This window comes from Channa argus, chromosome 1, assembly GCF_033026475.1.
Source record: "Channa argus isolate prfri chromosome 1, Channa argus male v1.0, whole genome shotgun sequence".
NCBI lineage: Eukaryota > Metazoa > Chordata > Actinopteri > Anabantiformes > Channidae > Channa > Channa argus.
Window position 1 is genome coordinate 26,202,101 of NC_090197.1, and position 20,729 is coordinate 26,222,829.

At 38.4% G+C, this 20,729-nt stretch overlaps 1 protein-coding gene across 1 annotated transcript; it reads right to left on the reverse strand.

Moving 5' to 3' along the window:
* Positions 1 to 1,030: 1,030 nt before the first annotated feature.
* On the reverse strand, positions 1,031 to 17,387 carry sh3bp5lb (SH3-binding domain protein 5-like, b). The gene is made up of 6 exons (XM_067509926.1): positions 16,868 to 17,387; positions 16,494 to 16,556; positions 16,223 to 16,351; positions 13,511 to 13,672; positions 7,100 to 7,273; positions 1,031 to 4,766 (listed from the first exon to the last, which is right to left on the reverse strand). Exons 1-6 carry the CDS (start codon positions 17,096 to 17,098, stop codon positions 4,152 to 4,154), a joined length of 1,374 nt encoding a protein of 457 aa, XP_067366027.1. The 5' UTR covers positions 17,099 to 17,387; the 3' UTR covers positions 1,031 to 4,151.
* Positions 17,388 to 20,729: the final 3,342 nt, after the last annotated feature.

Here is a 20,729-nt window from a genome sequence, read left to right on the forward strand (position 1 = left end):
GTCAATTCATTGCTCATACTATGAAGTTTGTAATTGCAGTCAACCTGCTTTTCCAGATGATTCCAAATCATCTGTACGCCTCTGGTTTATGTCATTTGGAGGAGTTTTTCAGCTAGAAGCTGGGAAATATTTTTATATAGGGAAGCCAGGTAAATGTTTAAAGCATTAATGAACATTTAAAGTCTAAACTCAAGCCATAGAATGCAAAACCAAAAAAACCTAAAACCTGCAAAACCTTCAACCCCCCCCCAAAAATGGTGATTGCTTTATAATTTAAATCTTCTATGTTGTGATGTTGCATATATACCATGTATTTCCTTTCTCTCCATTCTGCAGGAGAGGCCCTTTCTCCATTGCTCCTTCCGAGGTCTCCTCAAATTTTACTATTAGGGGTGTTTCCTTATCTGATTTGAAAGGGAAAAACTGTTCAGCAAAAAGAAAAATGATCAGTTCTTTGTGCTATGAGCTAAAGGCATCTAAAATGTCAGCCATGAGGGGGAAGTAAGGTATGTTTGCTGAGTTACGTGCAAGTAAGTCTGTGGATTATGTCACAGGCTTCCTGCCTGAGCTGATTTTCTATCAACAGGAAACAGGGATGAGCTGCTCACTTCTGAAATCCATCTCTGCACCTTCTCTCATTTATATTCATTAAATACAGAGCAGCAAAGCCACCACGTTAGGTACACTTCATGTATATTATTTCCAACTCTTGGCAATGTGAATAGGAAAGTGGAACTGTGCACAACTGGGAGATTACAGAAAACACAGCATCCCCAGAGAGCTGTGTAAAGACATCATTACCCAGTAAAATGTGACCCTGTGTTGAAACACTGAGTAAAAGCTGTCTGAGAAAATATTTACAAAACAAAACTCGAGCTGATGCTTCAGTTGTCATGTATAGTTTTTTTTTCAAATGATAAAAAGAGTTGTCTGCCTGTAATAATACTATGAAATGTGTGTGTTTTTAAGGTACCATTTACAATTTAATGCATGAACATAGACTGCGAAAATGATTTTAGCATAACTTTTTAATAATTCGATGCCACAAAATAACATTTGCATGTTATATATACAGCAGACAGAACAAACAATTAAAACAATGTTCACTACAGGCAGTTACCGTAAGTGTTCCAGGTTTTGGAACAGGCTCATTAAATATGTTGTAACAACATAATCAAGTGCAAACATGCAGCTTTTTTGCAAAGCCACTTTTTAAAGAAATCAGGGCACATCATTGTAAAACAAAGTATATACAATAATGTGTGGATCACAAGTAATTCTCATTTCACTATCTCTAAATGTAGCAGTTAATTTAAACATATGAAGTCAAATGAGAGAACACGTTAGTAAACAATATCTGCTTTTGGTTTACAATAAAAATATGTTCCTACAACATACTAGCTTAATATAAAAATTAATTAATTAAAATTAATCTTCACATTATTAAATTGCACAGCTAAATCAGTTCCATTATATCTGATAGTGGCTCATAATGTACTTTTATTGGATATCAAATATTGGCCAGTTAGTACCATCCACATGCATACAGACAGAAAGCTCAAAACTTGCAGTGACATTATTTTACAGTACACAATACGTAGGGGTGGTGCTGAGGTTAACACTATTGCCTCACCTGTTGACCAGCTAGACAGTTCACCTCATACTTTGAGGATTTTCTAAAGTTTCGTCCCAAAATCTAAAGACCTGTAGGTAAGTTTAATGATGACTCTCAACTGCCAGTAGGTCTAAATGTTTGTCTGTTTTTTATGTAGTGGCCTGGTAATCTTTCCAAGTTATAGCCCACCTCTGCTCCAATAACACCTAAGAGCAGCTCCAGCTTCCTGTGAACCTCTGTGAAGCCACAGAGGTTGTTGGTTGGACTGGTTAAACATCATGGGAAATACACTTTCACTGTTAGGAATAAGATGCTCAGATGAATCCCAACCTCAAAAATAGAGGTACAGAACTAAAGTCAAGATGTTGTTAGTCTAGCAATGTATATATGTTGTGTACTGGAACTTTTTGAGACATGAAAATGAGAGTCATCTGCAGGAAATTGAAATTTGTTAACATGGGAGCTCAATAAATTGTCAAAAAATATCACTCATTATCTGTATTAAACCAAACCTTTTAAATCATTCTGCTTAAATGACCAATGTTAAGATATAGTACAGATCATTTGCTCTCTCTAGTTCATGTATCTTCTCAATAACACTAATTTCTCTTAAACTCCTGTAGGCAAACTTACATTTGATCTGAATCTAACTGATAATATGTGGCATTCAATAAAGTAGGATTATTTTTGGCTAACCAAGCCCAATTCAGGACTCACAGGCACTTAAAAAAAACTACAACTATTTACTTATTTATCAAACTGTATCAATGCATGTAGTGCAATGTAAGCTCAGGCTTGGGCCGGATGTGGTGGGGTTTGGCAACTGTTCTCGGGCACAGTATGAGGTAGCCATGAATAGTGTGAGTGCAACCAAAGGTGGCAGGGTACCAGGCAGGTAGTAGTCAATATTAGCCAAAAGTTTTTAGCCTCAGCAGAAAGTGGACTTTAAAATAGAGATGGTTAGAGATGGGTAAAAAGGTCAAGTGGTTAAGGTTAGGGAAAGCTGTGGGTGAAACTGAAACATTTTAAAAGGACAAGTTCCTGCCGGGATTAAAAGGTTATTATATTATCAACAATTTCATATTTTTGCTTGCAGCCAGGTGCCTTTATATGAAGATATAGCATCCTCTCAATACAGCTGGTCGTCATAGTGACGATGTATGAAACCGAAATGTCATCGTAAACATGACACGTAGAACCAATGGAGGATATGCTGGAATCTCTGTATGTGTCCGTTTCTCATAGCAAGGAGTTCTGAATTTAAGAACTTGCTAAATTCAAAGTCCAGATGATGAGGTGACTTTGGTAGTGACGCTTCTCTCTGTCTGATCAGTCAGATAGTTTGCAGTGCTTTCACAACAGCCCCTTTACCTTTGTGGTATCACCTCTGTCACGGTTCCAAGTGAGTGGAGGTGACACTGAAAGCTGATACGAAACACTGCAGACAACCAATTGCTTGGAGAGAAGCGTGCATCTACACCTTTCTGTAGAAAAGGAAATAATGCAGGTAGAGTAGATTTGAGCCGAGTTGAGTGGGACTATACAACAGAAAATCGACAGAGTTGTTGACAGAGGTGACACCAAAAATGTACCAGGGACCAGGTACTATACACCACTCTATAGGTGAGTAGAGTCAAGTTGAGATGGTACCATGGAGTGAAAAAACCCTCAGTGGAGTAGATTATTAAAACAGTTTTACAATCAAGATCTTAAAAAGTAGTAACTGCAGCAGGTACAGGTCACACCTCTGACACAACACCACAAACCCCAACTGTAACACTAACAAATGTGGATTATCTGGTAATCTAGATTGGCTTGTGACTGTTTGCTTGTGTGCACCCAATCTTACTGCTCATGTTTCTTGCCATATTGCCCTTATTATTAACAAAGAAACTTTATTCTCACTCTAGTTACTACAGTACACTAACTGTTGAGATCAGTTAATTCAGTAACCATGTTACATTGATGACATCCAAAGCTAGAAAATTAAAAGCACAAACTGGGCGTATTGGTAAAACTAGAAGCACATTTGTCAAACTAGCTGAAGCTATGTCAACACAGTTAAAGCATTAAAAATTCAAAACCAGTTGCATGGCGCAAACACTAGCGTGTGTTTGCATTGTTTCTAAATTGCCTGTTTGTGCTCTACAGTGATTCATTTTCCTGAGCCTGCTGTTTGTTTCATGCACATTGACATTTGAGTGTGTACAGCAATAGACTGGATCAGACACTGCAGAGTGTTAGGGGAGGTCAGTGCTCTCTGCAGGGCTGCTCTCTCTGTGTATTGCTGTCACGTACAAATTCATTAGTGTGCGGGCAATGTACCTGCTAACCCTCCCTGCTGTTCATAACTGCAGCGTCATTGCAGTGCTCTGTCAATCACTGTCAGCTTGTCCATTTCACATTCCTGCCAGCTTGTCGAGCACCCCTCACTCAGGATCCTTTCTGTCCTATTATTTCCTCTCTGATCTCTCATTATAAGCTCACAACGATCCTCACTCATTATCACTCATCAGCTTCTTCCTCCTGCTCACTATTATAGACTAACACTTCTGTGGTGCTGTTTGACAAAGGTTTCCTGCTTCTCTTTAGTAACCGTTCCCTTTTCCTGATGGGCCCTCTCCTGTTGGGGCACCACGGGCGCCACCTCCCTGCTGAGGGGCCTCTCATTAGGCTTCCTATCGCGGTCCCACTCTTCACCCAGCACGCTCCCAGCATCACTTAGATCACCCAAGTGTTCCACCGAGTCACATTTCTCCAGGTCAGAGGCGATGGTCTGCAGGCTAATGACTGACATGCAGTCAGAACTGGCATTCTCCCCCTCCAGCCGCTCCTTCTGGCCCCAGCCACTTTCTCTGTGCCTTTCCACCCACAGCCTAGTTTTCTCTCCGTCTGTCCAGTCACTCTCTATGCCGCCAACTGCCACACAACTACTGACGTGAATCCCAACAGCAGCTCTGACCTCAGCCTCAGCACCTACAGGGGAGCTCCGCCCCCCACATATTGCTGGACGTGCCCTGCTGGCTGGAACTCGCCCCCTCTGTGCGTGGATCTGCTCACTGATCTGCTCCAGGTTCCGCAGGGCTACAGAATAACGTGTTTTTACCTTGGCCACTTGCTCCTCCAGCTGTACTACCTTAGCCTTATGTTCCTGAAAAACATTTAAAAGGAAGACTGCATGGCTACTCAAGAAGTTTTTTGGTCGGTCATTATTATCTTCTTCTAATTACATTTTGTTTGAAGCCTTTAACATAAGTGAACATAACTTACAACCCAAATTTCAAAAAAGTTGGGAGGATGTGTAATGGTAAATAAAAACAGAATGCAATGATTTGCAAATCTCATCAAACTGTATTTGATTCGCAATAGAACATTAACAACATATCAGATGTTGAAACTGACATTTTACCATTTCATGGAAAATAATAGCTCATTTTAAATTCGATACCAGCAACACATCTCAAAAAAGTTGTAACAGGGTGATGTGTCGCATCCCCTCTTCTTTAAACTACTCTGTCTGTAAACACCTGGAAATTTTTAGGAGATGAATGTTGTCCCATTCTTGTCTGATGCAGGATTTTAGCTGCTTAACAGTACTGGCCATTTGTTGTGGGATTTTGTGTTTTATCATGCAATGTTTTCTATTGGTGAAAGGTCTGGACTGCAGGCAGGCCAGTTCAGCACCCGCACTCTTCTCCTGCAAAGCCATGCAGTTGGGATGGATGCAGTATTTGGGTTAGCATTGCAAGGCCTTTCCTGGAGGTAGAGCGGTTGTCCACCAATTTCACAGCTGTTTGTTCAATCCCTGGCTCCTCCAGTCACACGCTGAATTGTCCTGGTGCAAGACACTGAACCCCAACTTACAGTATTTGGTTTCCAAAAAGAATTTCAAATTTTGATTCATCTGACCCAAGAACAGCTTTCCATTTTGCCTCAGACCATTTTAAATGAGCTTTGGCCCAGATTTACGCTTCTTGATCATGTGCACATATGGCTTCTTCTTTGCATGATACAGCTGTAACTTACATTTGTGGTTTGCAAGGTGAACCATGTTCACAGACAGTGATTTCTGGAAGTGTTCCTGAGCCCATGCAGTGATGTCCAGTGGAGAATCATGACTGTTTTTAATGCTGTACCGCCTGAGGGCCTGAAGATCATACACATCCATTTTTGACCTTTAGCCTTCTCCCTTGTGCACAGAGATTCATCCTGATTCTCTGAATCTTTTGATGAAATTATATAATGTAGATGGTGGGATCTTTAAAGTCTTCACAATTTTAAATGTAAACATTTTTCTCAAGTTGTTCCACAATTTGTAGACATAGTTTGTCACAGATTGGTGAACCTCTGCCCATCTTTACATTCAAGAGGCTCTGCCTCTCTGAGATGCTCTTTTTATACCCAGTCATGTAACTGAACTGTTGCCAATTAACCTAATTAGTTGTCAAATGCTCCTCCATTTTTGTTTGATATCAGTTTCAACATCTGATAGGTTGATATGTTCTTTTGTGAATAAAATATGGGTGGATAAAATTTGCAACCCACTGCATTCTGTTTTTTATTAAGGTTTTACACATTCTCCCAACTTTTTTGAAACTGGGGTTGTACAAAATAACATGTTATTAGGGAGGATTAATTCAGTGACTCATGAAAACATGTTATCATGAGTCACTGAATATCATCCTGATGTCCGACTAAATTCATGACTATCCCATGATTAATCCCTTTTTACAGTAAAAAACAATATCTAACTCATTTGATTACTTAGATGGCTTTTTTACATATCCAGGCTAATTAAAACATTAGAATCAATTAAGATTTCAGACAAATAACATTTTAAGAATTAGTACAAATTACTTACTACTGATTTATCATATAAGATTAAATACCAAATGGCATTGCTCCAAAAAATATAAAAACATAAAACCATCAAAGATATCAGGTGCAGTTTGGTGTCAATAAACAACACTCTACAGCTACTAATCACAAGCTGCATCAAACAGGCAACAACACATATAAATGTCACATAAGCATAAGCACTTAACAATATTCAAAGCTCTCCAAAACCTGTTTCAGCCAGCTTGGTTCAGGTCTCTCAGCTTGGACCTCACAAAATGTTATTGGAAAAATATAGCACCTTAAAGCAGCTGCAAAGCTGCAGGCAAAGTGGGACATTTTCAAAATTGAAATGAAAGTCACTGAAGGTTGAATGCTTTTACAAGCAGTTTGTAATGCCTGGAAGGCCCAAATGTCTGCATGTATGGTAAATCAAATCCATTACAACGCACACATTTTGCAGACTCTGCGTTAACTTTGAAATTTGCCAAAGGTAAAGTACACCAGCGAAGAAGCTGCAAAACCATTTGATGTTCCTGCTCAGTTTTAGCCAGAAATACTTGAACCATCAGATTGTGGCTTTCAGTATACAGGAAATACATGATGTGCATTTGTTAAATTGAAGATAAGCAAATCACGTGTACACACCTCAAGAATGTGATTGAATTGAGCCTTGAGTTCAAAGTATGGTTTGGATTTGAGGATGACCTTCTTCAAGGCTTTCTGGAGGGTCTGGACACGAGCCTCTGCATCCTGGCAGAGCTGTGTGACTCGCTGGTGCTCCCTTTCACTGCGGAGACGCTCCTCCTCTGCCTCGTTAACCTGATCAACACAAAAAATGTGACTAAGAGCAGGAACACTATATGATCACGTTTTAAATGTATTAGACACCTCAAATTCATTGGATTTACCTCCATTGCTTTGGGACACAGAACTGGCCTGTGGCATAAACGAACCCTATGCCTCCATAGAGGCCCCTTCTCTGCTAATATTTATTAACATTTTTTGCTGTTGACTATCTTTGCATGCTGGATCAAAGGGCATGACTGGTGGTACCTTTGTGCAGAATGCCTCTCTTTTCAACTACCAGATAAGCTGAGGACAAGGCAACAAACAGATCTAATAATGAAAACACAACATAATCCTTGTAAAGAGAGCAACATTTCAGAGGGCATAGGGTCAGATTTGAGAGCTTGGAAAAGCAGATATAGTTTAACAGATGTAGTGAACGTGGTTTACAAGGTGAACCACAGGGCAGTTTCCATCTCATCTTGAAAGCATTCCTGCTGTGGAATTCATGTCCATTGGAAGAAATGTGTGAAGAGTTCATTTTTCGACCTTTTTTTTCATTGTTTTTAAGTTTGCGTTATAATCTTTATCTTTACTTTTGTTCCTGTTTTAATCTTTTGCCTTCTCTGCCTTCAAAATATGGTTACACAAAGCCAGCCCTTAGGCCCAAGCCCAATTCATGGTTTATCTCCATCCCCTTTGTATATAAGTGGTCCCCTTTTTTGAGTTTTACCTCAAATCTGAGTCCATCATCAGAGTCAGATGGGCAGTCTGGCTTGCCGAGGAGCCATGAAACCACACATACACACTCTCTCTGACTCTTCAGTTCTCCAGCCTTCAGTTCCTTTGGTTGCTTTTCCCTTTTTTCATCTAGCTCCACCTACTCTCACCTCATTTTGTTCAATCATTCTCTTCACTATTTTATTGACTACACAATGGCCTCCTTTGTTCTTCTCTATGTTCCAAGCTAATGCTTAATATTTACCATTGTTCAGCTCTGTTCATAATGCAACTTCACTTTAGGAAAGGAGCCAATTACCTGTCTCCATCCTAACCTGCAAATGTCTTTCTGTTACCTGTTGAAGCTACTTACCCCATTCCATTTTCTGGTTGAAGTTAGAGCTTGAAGCCAAAACTGTGTTGCTACTCACTTGATCACACGATATCCTAACTTGTCAGGTTTTTGTTCATTTTTTGCCAGCTCTTAGTTCATAAACCTTCTCAACTTGGCTTGCCACTGCATTTGGGACCATACCCGCCTATAAAATGTAACATTTTTAGGTTCATATATTGGAAGTGGATGAAGACACAATAATTAACATTATAATTAATTAATATTATTAATAACATTAATAATTAATGTTGTTTAAGCCATGTACAAAAGAACATGTCATACACTCCCTAACTCTGAATCTTGAAAAATTCTTAACACCCCAAAAGCCCTTTCTTTTGTCTCCCTCATGCAAAATTAACACACCTGACCAGGGAACAGCTGAGCAGCAATAGTCCAAATCACTTCAGAGCACCTAAAATTATGGCTCTATGTGCGAAATGGTAGTGACTCAACCCAATATTGTCAACCAAACCCTTAAATTAAAGCTGTCAGTCTATATTTGAATATTATGCATAAACGAGGGCTTGAGTTTTATTCAAGGCACTACTGAAGTTAGGTTGTCTCATTTTCTTTTCAATATTTATCTTACAATGGCTCTTTATGCAATAGCATCTGGTCATGTGAGTAAAATGGTTAGTTTCAGCTCCTATTCACTATATGTGTGACTATAAGATGGGGCCAAAACAAAGGCCATCTTCCACTGGCCACCACTTTATTTTCCTCCTCCTGCATGTACACACTTTTTCTAGCCCTCATATACAAGTGCATTGAATCACTCTGAAATTAAACTTTCAACAGCAGGTTGTCAGTGGTGGGTCATTTAAGCTGTAAGAATGGTTTACCTGACATTGGTAAAAAGTTTTATATTTATATCATCAGATGTGTTAAACTCACTAAAACATATGGCTACCTTGCATCTACTGGTCAAGAACACTGACTAGTGTCTTTGAAACTAACAGTCATGGAGCTAGATAATTAGTGCTCACCTTTGCTTTGACAATGGAGAATTTCTTACCCTTAATATCCCAAATGCCAGCATTTGAAAATACATAGACATTAGCTGTCTGAATTTCTGTAACTTCATCCTGGTGGCAGTGTAAGGGGAGCTATTCATGTCCAGTGGGTTTAGAAAAGAATCACCCCTCTTTTATACGTTTACATTTTTTTCCAAAATTGAAACATTGTCAATTTAATTAGGCTGTTTTGACAAAAATGTACAAAACAATAAATGAAAATAAGTGATTACATAAAGATTTACCCGCTTTAATCATCATTTGCACAGACAATTGGTTTCCAAAGTCACGAAATTAATTAAATACAGTAGAGATCATCTCACTGTAGTATGAATGAATTCTCTATGTGGAAGGTCCAGTACCTATAAAGCCTGTATCCTGGCCAAAATCTACATTATGAAGGCAAAAAACACCCCAATAAACTCTGATCAGAAAAGCAAAAGCAATTTACTATTCATGAAATATCTCTTCCATTACAATAAACTCATCATTAAAAAATGAAGGAATGTGGTACACATGTAAATCTGCCTAGAGCAGGTTGTCTTCAAAAACCTGTGACTACTCTGAAGGAGTTAAGCTTCAGCAGCTCATGAGAGAGACTGTACAGATCACAACTGCAGCGCAGGTTCTTTACCAGTCATAGTGTCTAGTCAAATGGCCAGAAAACTGAAATTTGCTTCCATTAGACCTTAAATAGTCTCCCTCCCAGCGACTAAGATTTGTCAAAAAAATAAAAAATAAAAATAACTAATTAATTAATTACATTAAAAGCCAAAATAAACTGACCATGATTCTGTGTTGTAAAATATGAAAGGGGGGTGATTCTTTTCTATACCCACTGTACAGTATGTAACATCACCAGTGTTGTTCAGACAGCAACTTTGCTGTTTCCTAGCAGAACTAAAATAATGCGGCAGGTGGTGTAGATGGATCCCAAGTGCGCAAAACCTGTAGGTTGGTCTCATATTTTCTCATAAACTTTCTCATAAGTTTCTTTAGTTGATATGTGATTTGAATATTTGTTACAACAGATGAAAAATTAAAAGGTTTTTACTGCAGTTTTATGGAGTTTCTAGGGTTTTTTTGCCCATGTCAAGAGGGCAGACTGCAAACCTGGGATTTCATTTACAGTGAGTATGAACACACGTTTACCTCAAGCTTTTGGTCTTTGACAATGTGTAAAACTGACACCAGGCTTTATATATATATACACACACACACAGCGTAGTATGGTCCGGTAAACCTATATGACCTTTTCATCTCAAATCCATTCTGATGATGTACAGAGCCAAAATGTAATATATGTGTTCAGCAATATACACTTTCATTCTTATATCTGCAGAAGAAAACATATTTTTATATAATGTAAATGCATCTACTTAACTTATTGAATAAAACACACATTTGTTTTTCTGCCTTCTTCAAGAATTTCTAAACCAACTAGCTGTAAGAACTACCTACCACGTCTGACTACCCATGTCATTATCAAAATAAAAACATTCTTTGTTTATTGCATGTACAGTATTACAACCTTCCTGAGGTTCTTGGATCTAAATCAAGGGACATTCTTTTTTGTATTGTTGCATCCATCATATTCTCTTCATTTTCCCCATCTTAATTCCATGACATTCCAGACATTTCCATCATGAAAGGAGGCCTGATTGCAAAGCAGAATGAACCACAGCTCCAGCTGACCAGTGCAGCCACCTTTCCCAGTCATCAATCATTAAAGCGAAAACACACAGTGACCTTTAAAGTTTAATACTATCAGAAAAGATGACTGAATCACTTTTATCCATGCTACTCAAGCTTTCCCTGTAGACATACAGTGAAATAGCTGTTTTGGAGGAAGTCTGAGGGAGTACAGTCAACCTTGGTTTAAGTGAATGTTAATATATACTACACTGAAATGATGAGGGTGGTTTTTGGAATCCTCACCATCATTTAAACTGGATGGAGTTTTTAAAATAGACTGATTTCATATGTTTTGTGTCTGTTTGCAAATATGGTTCTGAAACACCCTGTACAAGCAAGAAATAACTTCATAACAGGAAAGGAGTTTAAACAAAACACTAAATATGCAGTGCAACATTTCACAAACTTTACAATTTGCTCCGTATCACAGTTCTGGGGTCACCATTTTCAGCTAAGAGAATTACTTTTTTAAAGTATGGCAAACAAAAAAAATATTTTTATATAAATATAGTCTCATTGAAGGCTGGGCCATTCAATATGACTGCTGTTTATTCTATTTTCATTTGTCTTGCTTATGGAGAGAGGGTATTATAACAAGCAATTTAATCAAAACGGATCTTGCATCTTGAATCTTGCAATCTTCACATCTGCACAGGGCTGCATATGCTTCGCTATAAACACCCCCAGTATTGTTATGAATTTTGTCTTGTCTGAATGTGCTAAAACAGAGTAAACTACATAACATACTGAAGTGGTATACTTTTAGAAATTGGTACTAGCACAAATGTCCAGAAGAGGGACAAAGTTTTTTGCTAGTCTCAAGCAACTCTCATGTCTGGACTAAAAAGTCAAGTCTTACACTCTGTCAAGTCATAAACAAGTCATTGTGCGTGCCTTACCAAATCACTGCTCTTAAAATTCAATTTAACATCAAAGTGACAGAAAATGAACACTACTAATCAATATTTAACAAAATTATTGTTTGAAAATACTGTAATAGTAACTGAAACGTTAGAAACGTTGTGGCAACTTTGGCTCAACATATGCAGGCAGTAGTCCACTAATTGTAGGGTCAGTGGTAAGAGTCCTGGCTCCTTCTCTCAAATTTCCTTGAGATGCTGAACCCCAGTTTTCGTCTGCTGGCTCTGGCATTTTAAGAGTGCTTGACAGACAATGTAAAAGCAAAAATTACCAGATTACAAAATGATAAGGTTTGACTAAAATGTAGATTTTAGATTATTTTATGAATCTAGTTTTGAATCGTTTACTGAATTTGTCTTCAGATGTGAGCATTTGTATCAAAAGTTAAAAATAACTAAAACTTCTAATGTTGTATGGGAATTTTAGTGGAATACGACAATGTTTGTCTGCATCCTGACAAACTGTCTCCACCATGCTGACTGTGATACAAATTTACTGCACAAGCTTCTCATGTAGGCCCAACAGAAAGAAATTGCTTCAATTCAATTGTGGAGCATATACATTTTTCCCATGCCTACTGCAGAACGTGGAGAAAGGGAAACCAGGAAGCTTTTACACCAGTAACAACTTTGCAAAAGCATTTAAACAGCTGTTGCAGGAGATTACGCCTCAGTAAATGTGCTAGGAAGAAATTACACCTGGAGCATAAAAATGCAGAGGTTCCAAAGGTTCATCAGAATCAGTCTGGAATGATGCATTTGATAAAATGGCAGTTTATCTGCTCTGTGAGACATGCAAGTGACATAAACAAAGATGTCTTAAAAAGTTTGCTATGGGTCAAAGAAGTTCTTACAGGTAGATATTACTCAATTCAGGCAGACCCATAGATAAAATTCTCACACGCTGGTCACCTTAGGGCTCTTTCATACTCTACACAAGCTACACAGCCACGGATGCTTCGAGCTTTGTAAAGAGGGTTTCATGCATACAGTTTAAAAAAGTTTTAAAGGTGAAGCCAGCTCATGTTTTTTCACTTTTCCGTTAGAGGCATTATGTAAATACTGCACTGTCACTCTGGCAATTTGTTTACCAAGTAACTATAGCTAGTCTCAGTGAACTGATTATTGGGGAGTAGTGGGCAGGTGTTAAATGAGGCAATAAAATGACACGCAGCACATAACTTTTAGTTACATAAGTCCTAATACCATTTTTGGGAGATTTTATTTAAAATAATTGTACGAATGTAGCATCTTAGACCTTAGATTTTTTTTGACAGCTGTAATTTAGCAGTAGCAAAAATGATGCAGTCTCTCCGTAATTGTATTTGTTTCTATGAACAAGTCCCCTGACTGGGACCATAAGATGCAAGGGCAGTGACCAACGTATGTATTCTGTGTACATAAAATACAAATGTGGCTCTTGAGGTTACAGCTATGTCTACACAGCTTGTGTAGAGCATGAAACAGATCTGCCAAATTCTTATGATACACCCAAATTCCAGGAACATAAAGAGGCCTAGGTGTGTACCTTGGCGGTGGCGTGATTAAGCATTTCCTGCCAGGTTGGGTCCATGGTGTTCCTGTCGGCCAAGAGGCCCTGTTCTGCCACATACACCATCTCCCTGGCAGCAGTGTGCATAGACACGGCCCTCTCATACCTCAAAGCTGCCTTCTGCGTCTCCTGTTGGGCCTGGAGGGTAAGACAACAAAAGATTAAAAAAAAGAAAGAAAGAAAATATGTTTTGGATTTGACATTGGCAGAGAGGTACTGATTGACTTCAAGATACTACAGCACAGGATTTTTACCAACCTTGGAAATATATTTACAAAAACAAGAATTTGTAGACGATACGATTACATCCTGCAATTCAGAATCCTAAATTGCTTCTTCTTCTTTCAAAAGTTAGGTAATCCTATTTATTTACACATACTTAAAAATAAAACCTCAGTGGGTTTTTCCTGATCAACAAACTTATTCTCCCCATGCAGGGTTGTGAGTTCTGTCAAATACTGGAGGCAGGTGCACCTGTGTTAGCTTGGGAGAAAACTGATAAATTCAAGGCTACTGTGATCATGTGCGAAGGTCTGGTTGACATCTCTGCACGAGAAAGTGGCAGGAAGCCCGGGTGGATGGATGATCCCAAACAAATGTAAGGTCCCTGCTGAAAAATGAATAACTGCATCACTGTTTGTGACAATGTTTATTTTTTATCATTCAAAGTCTTTACACAATAAGCTAGTCAAACATGTGGTACGTTAAATTATAAAAATGCAAACACTGTTGAAATCTGCATATGAACAGCACTGATGTAATACTAATGAGATTTTCCTAATTTTCTAATTTGCATTTTCATAACTGCAAATGACAGTTCTTAACTGTTCAGATTAATAATCCATTATTTGCTTTATTGCTTTCAATTAGACCTCTGCTCTTTCTCCACGCAATTTTCATTAGTTCAATTACAGTTTCAAATGACTCCTCAGCATGTTAATTTAACATGACTGCCACTCATTCCCCATTCCTTCGAGGATTCAAAGTTTACGTAATCAATTACGTTTCATAAACATATCATTCAGTCTGTGCGATCCCTTACAGCACTGACATTAAACAGACAACATAGACAGATCAGCCACAACTTAATTCCCTCTTTTGGTTTTATTATACAAATTGTAAACGGTAAACGGAACATGTCATTGGTAGTGGACAAAAACTGAATAATCCCTGAGGACTATTTTAAACAAAGATCAGAAAATTAGCTATTTGAAACAACAAACCCTGTCATTGTATAGTTTTCATCCTTTGAGTAGTAGCAGTCTCAGGATCAGCACCTTGGACAGCAGCAGTTACACCTATTAGGCAGAAAGTTCCATGTGGAAAGCAGGAGGATCGTCCAGACTGTAGGCTGATCTTACAAGTCCCACTTTAAGACGTGGTCTTGATAAAGATGACCATTCAGTGTGGGATGACTGACAGTGGTTCATACAACTGGTTCTTATTAAGTTTTAATCTTTGTCTTTTAAAAATGTATGTTTAGTCAAATGTTAATGTCAAATAGTATTTAGTTGCAACTACATGTTTGTCTTAGCTGCTACAGCCTGTCACTGTCTTTGTTGAGAATATTTATAAGGGTAGTAGGTGCTTTTCTCATCTTTCACAAAGACAGTAAAAAAGCCACTGTTTACATGACCCCCTGCTTTTCACTACTCCAGCATATTCTGTGCTGACTGTATAAACACTGCAGAGATGTACAGTATACAGAAGCTTGATTTGCTCTGTTCGGACAATGTAGTGATATTTACAGACTCCCATCATTTATCCTGGAACCTTCTCAGTCATCGTGAAGGCAACACTACTTTGCATGTTTTCGTAGTTTGTCTGAGCTTGATTGTTGATACTTGTTTTGTTCTGTCCTGAACTGGAAATCAATGGAGGCCAAACAAATATCATGCCCAAAGACAGATGCTCTGGACTGACTATCTCAACTTTAGCGGGAGCTTCAGATTCTAACTATTTTATAATATTATCTGGATCTTGATGTTTCATGCAATGAGTCTATCCTTGTACTGTATTACTGTTCTATACTAAAATTGTACTTTATTCAGGTGCTCTTACTTGAGCCCCCTTGAGTTGATTGATTCATGAATCACCACTTTGTTGTCAACACTTACACTCTGATAAGGGACGCTGACTGAAATCTGCCAGCTGTGCTATTCTAATAAAACATAAAGCCCTACAATTATAATTGCTTTAATTGTGCTCAACCTCTGGTCACTTTTACACAGATTTCATTTTTGAGGTTGAGCATCCAAGAGAATGCACATTTGTTTCCTGATGGGATTACAGGAAGAATACTGGCATAATGAAAATTATATTTATCATAGGGGAAATAAACATTGTATTTGACAATCCCCATTAGCATGATCTCATATAAGAGAAAGGATGGATGACTGATGGATAGATGGAAATTTTCACATTCCAGTAAATCAGCTGAAGTCCATGCTAGTGTACTAGTACACACAGATCTGGATTTAACGTAATAAAATTATCAACAACAGCACAAACTACAAACTACTCTTTCATGTTCATTAGTTTAAATGACACAATTCTTTTCCTAGTTTAGACCAAAACTGAACCTTTGAACTTGCATTAAAGCAGGATTTTGTAGATTTCACTAATTTAACCTAATGGGGTTTTCCATGCACATACACTACAGCCTTAATGGGCCCCTGTAACACGCACCTCTTTGGCAAGTCTTCGCGCTTCATAATAAGGCCTCGCTTTCTCAATGCAGGCTCCGAGTTGGGAGCCTTGAGCATTCAGCTTCCTGGCAGAATCAGTGAGAATCCTCCTGTAGCTGGACCTGGCATCCTAAAGGTGGCAAACAGATGACAAAGTGTTTTATCCACACTCAGTGAGCGCTGTCATGATACTATGACAGCTGCAGTTGTGATAACAGCACAACAAGTGAACTGTGTGCAAACATTTAGTGCACCACAGACAACTTTCTCACATCCAGCTGCAGCTCCAGCTTGTTGATTTCATCGCTGGCCTGGTTGAGGTGCTCCAGCTCCTCCTGAAAATACAGTAGAGACATGATCTTGATTAAAAGCAGAGTAAAGACCATAAAGATGCTGAAACTTAAGTCATGTTGACACATTCAGAGTGGGGGGTGGAGGGATGCAAGCTTGACGTTGCCTATCCCAGATACCAGTCTGTGAAAGGAGCAGACTAGTGCCACGGACTCTTTCATGTTTGTGCTAAGTAAATGTACCATAACGTTATATCCTAATGTAAAACTGGATGATTTTTGTTAAATAAATAACACAGCTTACATGTGTTTGGCTGTGACATTACTTAAACAATAATCATAAATTCATAACATGCCTGAATTCTTGGGTCCAGTTCTTCTTCATATTTGCCGGCATCTATTCCCTCTTCGGTTTTAATCTGCTTCACGGCATCTCCATCGTCCTGATAATGAGGTTTTACCCCCTCAGCAGTAACTTCCTTGCCTCCTCTGCCTTTCGCCTCTTTCCCCGGGGTCTCCTCCCGCAGACCGGCCGCTTTAGGGCACCCCGCGCCGCTAGGGATTTCACGCGAGGTCCCTGGCTCCATTCGTGGCCTGGCGGTTGGATGCAGCTTTTATTCTATTAGCGTCCCGGCACAATAGGATGCCAGCGTTAACGCCACAGGAAACAACTCAGTACTTTTACTTGCTAAGGCGCCACAGTACGCCCGCAACACAATGTCCTGCTAACGTTACAGCTAACGCTACGTTAGCGTTAGCCTGGCTGCTGTATTCCACCGGGCTACCCGCAACACTAGTGGCCGCTCCGCATTTTTTCTCTTCCTTGCTGTGGCTTTGTTTTTATATTCATATTGATAATAATGTCCTTATTTTCTTAATTTCGATTAGTGATTAGTTAAATAATTTAAAAAAAATAATACAATGTTAAATGTAGTCTAAACTTTCTGGGAGTCTGTCCAAGGAGCCAAGACACTGTTAAGAAGAAGGAAATGTAAGGAAACACTGATCCATAATGAAACTGTGAAGGAAGGGGAAAAGGGAAAAGCCAATAAATAACTCCAACACAGACAATGGTTATACAACCAAATTCACTTCTTAATGCCAACTACTGTTTCACAGCGGGTGCAGTTCTTTCCCTGCACAGCCGACTGTGCTGCACAGAGGGCCGTGCTAGATGCATCCTCATCTATTCAGAACACAGACAGCCCTACTGAAAAAAAGGTGAAAGGAGACGTGTGGCAAACTGCACAGACCATAGAGGTGGTAAATAATGCTAATCAGATGCCAACAGATCAGAATACATAACACAGGGTGAATATGTATCCATGGATTTGGAGCCAAACTGATATTCTTTAGTTTAGACACTAGGCTTCTCTTTTAGTTGGTTTGCCATTGCTGTTGAGTACAAAAGTTTGGCTTTGCTAAACTGTTACAAGTTACACTTAATTAGTACCAATAAATGGTAAATAGAATGATTAAATGATAAATGGTCTGCACTTAGTGTATATACAGTGGCAGTTTTCTATCTTGTTGGTACACAAAGCTCTTTACAGTGCTTTTCATTTACCCATTCTCACTCACACTCGCTCACACACACTCAATTACTGGGCCACAGCCCCCCTATTTGTACAGTATACAACAGGGGTTCTCAATCTTCGATCTGGATCTGGGACAACTGAGACAGTTGCCATTTGTGGAAAGATCCACAATCCTAAGAGTTGTTCATTTCAAACAGTAAAACAGAAAACACACTGTCTCTTGACTGAAATGTTCAGTCTAAATGTGTGTCACACTGCTTATACATAATTGTGCAATTCAAGGAAGAAAAAGCAACATTTTTGACTGGAGGGGGATTTTTATTGTCAAAATGTTTATGCATCGAGTTTAAATAAGAACCAAAGTTAAGAAGTACACCTCATTGTGAATAATCTGCTTGCTCTAGCTCCTCTACAAATGAATAAACAGATTTTATGGAAGTTTGTCTGATTCAGCAACACTTTTAAGCTCGTAACACTCTTCAGTTAATAGTAATCTAAGAAGCACTTGGACAACATTTTGTTGTTGCTTTTTGTTGCTCTTTTCTTTTCTTTCTCAATTTTTCACTCACCTTAACCAGTCAAGGCAGATGGCCGCCCACCCTGATCCTGGTTCTGCTGGAGGTTTCTTCCATTAAAGGGAGTTTTTCCTTTCCACTGTGGTCTATGGCTTGCTCAAGGGGGATTTGTTGTGTTTTCTCTACATATGATTATAGTCTTCACTTTATTCTATAAAGTGCCTTGACATGACTTTGTTGTGAATTGGCGCTGTATAAATAAAGTTGATTTGAATTGAATCGAACATATGAAAAGGTAGATACTGAGATAATGATGAGGATGATCCAAAACAAAAAGAAATAGTAGGAGGGATTAAAATGTTAAGTCAACAGAGAACAGAATTACTCAAAATGTGACAGTTAAAATGGTATTTCAGAGAATGTGTCAGCAGCAGAAAAAGTAATACATGAGGAAGAGTATTGACGTTAAACAAGAACACAAACACAATAGGGCTGGAGGTCCTCACAGCCAGATGTGAGACATACAGTATTTATTAGAAACAAATTTTGTTTATCAAACTTTTATCATCCAAGTATAATAAAAAGTAAAATATATGACCCTGTTACATTTATGCCATAACTGAGTCCCTTTTCCCTTTTTACAGTGTATATGACAAAATTATTCACCCCTGTGGAAAGTTTTCAACTTTTTTAACATAAACATTAAATCATGGTCGATTTCATTTGGGGAGAAAATTACCAAAAATTATTCTTTTAGAGTTTAACAAAGTAATCACATAAAATATGAAAAAGCAGTATTCAGGGGATGGATAAAAGAGCATTTCCAAATCCCTAAAATACACTCTTGAATACTGTTAAATCCATTATTAATAAATGGAAGAAATATGGCACAGGTAGAAATCTACCTAGAGCAGGCCGTCCTCAAAAAAGGAGTGAAGTTTTATGGGAGAATGGGGAGAAGGAAAAGGTCATAGCAAATCTCAGCTTAAGTTTGGCAGAAGGCATGTGTGAGAAATCAGTTCCACGGCCTGTTTATATTAAGCTTTTTGACCATGAAACTAGATGCTATGACTTGCAAAGAACAGTTGTTGCACCAAAATGTTAAAAGGAGTCAAAGGTGTCTTGGTTAAACAATTTTAAAAATTATTTTTACTGTGTTCCTGTAACACGACCTCTTTTACAAGTAATACTGTTACACAGCTTCAATATTCCAGATGAAGCTCATGTTTAAAAAATAGTATGTCCAACATTTACAAGCAGCAAATCTTCTTCTTCACTTACTTGGCGTCTTGCTGCAGAATTAGCTATTGATAAACCAAGTAGCATGAGCTGCAGGGAAATGTATATTCCATTGTCCACATGACCATACAGTATTAAGAAAGTAAGACAGCATTTCATTATTGGCTTATGTAGAAATTTTAACAAAGTTTGCCAAAAAGTTAGGACACTGTAAAATTTAACATCAGATTGCAATGATTTTTAAATTGTATACAAAATAATTTTTTAAGCCGAATGCCCTTCCTGCCGCAACCCTTCCATTTTATCCGGGCTTGGGGCCGGCACCAAGGCCGCCCTTGGTGGTTAGGCAGGTCCACAGGTGATGGGGTGGGATGCAAACCCGCAGCGTTCTGCATCGCAACCCAAAGCTCTACCATTAAGCCACCCAGCCATCTTGCAAATCATATACATCCTTTGATTAAAAAAAAACAAAACAAAAAAAAAAAAACAATTGTACAAAGGCAGTATGTCAGATGTTGAAACGAAAGATTTGATCATTCGAAAACTATTAGCTTATGTTGGGCATAAAAAAAGAGCATCCTAAAGAAGCTGAGTTTTTTAAAACTAATAACGTGGTGAGATTTATTACTCTAGTGAAAAACTCCATGGACAGATACCTCAATAAGTTGAGAAAATTACTTAGTGTAAAACTGCAAAGACCTTAGACCTTCCATCTTGTACGGTTCATAATATCATTGTAATAGTTTTTACACTATTTGTAAACAACAGTTATTTGTTGTTGTTGTTGTTTGTTTCTTTGTATTTGTTGTTGTTATCCCTTCTTTGGCTTATCCTATAATCAGCAGTTCATGTGTTCCACACATTGATTGGGCATAGGTGTTTGCGCCAGATGGGAGTCCTGATGCAACCCTCCCCAATTTTACTGG

Coding starts and splice junctions, on each gene's coding strand:
- sh3bp5lb (XM_067509926.1), bottom strand. CDS start 17,098: ATGGAGCCAGGGACCTCGCGTGAAATCCCTAGCGGCGCGGGGTGCCCT. Junction 16,557..16,867: donor AACTGGACCCAAGAATTCAG/GCATGTTATGAA, acceptor CTGTATTTTCAG/GAGGAGCTGGAGCACCTCAA. Junction 16,352..16,493: donor AGCTGGAGCTGCAGCTGGAT/GTGAGAAAGTTG, acceptor TGCCACCTTTAG/GATGCCAGGTCCAGCTACAG.